This window comes from Melampsora larici-populina (assembly GCF_000204055.1).
Source record: "Melampsora larici-populina 98AG31 unplaced genomic scaffold MELLAscaffold_29, whole genome shotgun sequence".
Taxonomy (NCBI): Eukaryota; Fungi; Basidiomycota; class Pucciniomycetes; order Pucciniales; family Melampsoraceae; genus Melampsora; species Melampsora laricis-populina.
This window is the reverse complement of record NW_006768793.1, coordinates 109674-112930: the sequence shown is the minus strand read 5'-3', so window position 1 is coordinate 112930 and position 3257 is coordinate 109674. Positions and strand designations below refer to the sequence as shown.

The following is a 3257-nucleotide window of genomic DNA, read 5'->3' as shown; positions in this document are numbered from 1 at the left end:
AAAAAATGGAAATATCCAAAGTACTGCCATTTTGTTTTCAAAAGGGGCATTAAACTATCCATCAACCATAAACTAGTTGATTTGCTATATTATGCCACAGATGTAGAGCTAATTCCACAAGAACAGAAAGGTACCCCTGCATCATTTACATCTCTGAGGTAGAATTACCTAACGATAGCAGATTCCCATTTCAAAAAGTTCCTTATCATAAATCTCATTAAAATTCACTTTATCCTAAAGACTACAAAAGAAACAAGAAATTTATACATTTATTTCACAAAGTCTCAAAATGAAGTGCAATTAGCCAGATAACACTTGGAATGCATATAAATTTAACTTTCAATCTCTTTTCGTTTCTTATCAAGTTTCATTCGTTTCAATTTGTTAACCTTTTGTTTTTCACCAAATTTATTTTCTTCCAATTCCTATCAACACATTAAGAAACACGCACCCAAATCACTTTTCTAACACATTAATGAATCATATTCTAAAGGTGAAAAAAACGTACCAAATAAGCCTCTCTTTTAGCTTTACTAATTGGATTAAGATATTCCAAAACCTTATCTTCTTTCATCATTAATTCTTCCATTTTCAATCCCATCTTTTCTTCAATTCCTAAAACACAATCTACATCATTTTCAGCCACAAGACTGATACTAACTCCATCTGATAAAACTCCACGAGCGGTTCTACCAACTCGATGAACATATTCATTGAATTCTAAAGGAATATCCCAATTGATTACCAATTTAACTTGTTTAAGATCTAATCCTCTAGACCCAAGATCAGTAGAGATCAAAATCGTAAATCTACGTTCTTCAAAATCTTCAATTGCTTTTAATCTTTGAATTTGTGTTAAATTAGAATGTAATGAACAAGCTGGAATTTTAAAAGGTAAAAAATCGGAATTGAATGCAAGCTTTAACATTTCTGCCGTTCTTGGTTTTGAAACAAAGATTATTGTTTGTGGGATATCTATTACTGGATCTTTTGTTTCTTCTTCTTCTGTTATTAAACGTTTCATTCGATTGGAATATTTCGTTCGTTTGGGTGGTTTTGAATTCGATTTTTTTGTTTTTGGAAATGGGTTGACTATACCGGTTAGTTGGTTTAAGTTTAATAGTAAATAGTAAAGGTATGTCTCTTTGACTTGTGAAGGCACAAAACTATAGAGTTGTCTCAAATTTTCAGGTAAATTGATTCTAATTTCAACACACAAAAAATTTTAGTCAATCATCTTGAAAGTTTTTTAGAAGAATTCCTGTCGGTTTACTGACCCACGTGAGCCACAAAGATGGACAACAGGTTTCAGTTTTCCTGGAGGTGGATCTTTGTTGGCAAGAGCCAGGACAGGTTCCGTAAGTGTGGCAGTGAAGAGAAGTGTTTGACGTTGCGAAGGTGGTGGAAGATGATGATTGATGAGATAAGCAAGCGGGTCCGCAAAAGTGGATGTTAACATCCGATCTGCTTCATCCAAAACCTACAAAAGGGAGCGTTCAGGTGTAAGTTTTTACGATTCGACTCCTCAATCCGTTTAAACGATCGATGGAAATATATATGGGATACAGACAAACAAACCAAAAACTTGCAACGTCTTAGGTCCCAGTTTCCAATTTCACCATTCGAGCTTTTAAGATGATCAACCAATCTACCAGGAGTGGCAATAATCACATGAGGTCTTTTCCTAAGTTCAATCGCTTGTGAAGTCATTTCAATACCTCCTACAATCACAGTAGAAGAAAATCCAGGTATAGCTAAAGACCCTAAAACTTTTAATTGTGATGAGATTTGAAACGCTAATTCTCTTGTTGGCGTTAAAATTAATGCATAACATGAACTTGGATCTTTTGCTAAACCTTGTAGGATTGGGATTGAGAATGCTATAGTTTTTCCTGAACCTGTTTGTGATGAACCAATACAATCTCGTCCTGAATGCCACACAAAGATATTCATGTTGGTGATATTTCCCAAGTGTTATGAGATGATGAAGAGATAGTTTGAATTTACCATTGAGGATATCAGGTATCGTTTTTGCTTGAATTTCAGTAGGAGATTGAATTGAAAGTGATTTAAGTGCACTTATGAGGGATGAATGAACGTTTAGGTCTTGAAAAGTAGTGCTTGTGGTGGTCATTTTGTTTGAGATAAGTTCTTCAAGGCTCAGCAAATTTTATAGCAAGGCTGAGTCTGGAATCTGGATGTGAAGGACAAAAAAATGTGAGTGAGGGAAGCGGCAGGTGAAACTCAGGTAACAGCTGCGAAGGCCTAGTGACATCTCACAAGCCAGTAAGAAAACACACACGTGACACCTAGATACCACTGCACAATGCAGCCCTTCATTACCCAAGTTGACCTCCAAAGGCCTCATGACCGATACAAGATAGATTAACAGCTCAACCAAGCATGGAAGAGAATGAATCAAAATCATTCTCGCTTGATACTTCAGACCAAGATGAACACGAGAATTCAAATGTTGAAGATGAAGAAGAAGAAGAAGAGGACGAGGAAGAACCATTGTTCAAGTATCGAAGGTTAGAGGGTGAAGTGGATAAGGTCTTTGGAAAGGACAGTGGATGTGCCATCGTAGCATCAGAGAAGTTATTGGTATGTCTTTTGATATATATATAATGATGATATGACTCCCGGAATCTGATATCCTTTGACAATTTAAAACAGGCTATCGGCACCCATAATGGGGTAGTTTACGTTTTCAATCATAAAACTGAAATCATTAAAAGGTTTAGACCACACTCAGCAACAATTCATGACATCAAATTAGAAGCCAGTGATCAATTTGTAGCCACAGCATCAATGGATGGCAAAATTTCAATCGTACAACTTTCAGGTGGAAATGATGTTTTCATTCTAGATTTAAAAAGACCAATGAGATCTATTTCTTTAGAACCACTGTATCATAAACATCCAAACAAACGTCATTTTATTTCAGCTGGTCTTGCTGGAAATTTGATTTTACATGAGAAAGGTTGGTTAGGCAATAAAGAAACTATTTTACATTCTGGTGAAGGTCCGATTTGGTCTACTGATTGGAAATCTAATCTGGTGGTTTGGGCCAATGATGCTGTAAGCTTCTTGTTATTTCGTTTAGACTTGATTATAAAAGAGCTGATACCGATGCATCAGAAACTCCTGTGTTTTTTTGGATCCCACACATTCCAGGGTATTAGGATCATGGACATCAACCCTCATCATAAACTAGCCTTCATCCACGCGCTCATCTGAACCAAGACCAGATTTGT

At 36.0% G+C, this 3257-nt stretch overlaps 2 protein-coding genes across 2 annotated transcripts; one reads left to right on the top strand and one right to left on the bottom strand.

Moving 5' to 3' along the window:
- Nucleotides 1-332: 332 nt before the first annotated feature.
- Nucleotides 333-2134, bottom strand: MELLADRAFT_53003 (uncharacterized protein; the record flags this gene model as incomplete). Its single annotated transcript, XM_007412117.1, has 6 exons — nucleotides 333-425; nucleotides 509-975; nucleotides 1099-1202; nucleotides 1278-1480; nucleotides 1579-1928; nucleotides 2008-2134. 6 exons carry the CDS (start codon nucleotides 2132-2134, stop codon nucleotides 333-335), a joined length of 1344 nt encoding a protein of 447 aa, XP_007412179.1.
- Nucleotides 2135-2403: 269 nt separating this feature from the next.
- MELLADRAFT_88736 (uncharacterized protein) lies at nucleotides 2404-3240 on the top strand (the record flags this gene model as incomplete). Its single annotated transcript, XM_007412281.1, has 3 exons — nucleotides 2404-2604; nucleotides 2677-3081; nucleotides 3178-3240. The coding sequence occupies 3 exons, from the start codon at nucleotides 2404-2406 to the stop codon at nucleotides 3238-3240; spliced, it is 669 nt and encodes a 222-aa protein (XP_007412343.1).
- Nucleotides 3241-3257: the final 17 nt, after the last annotated feature.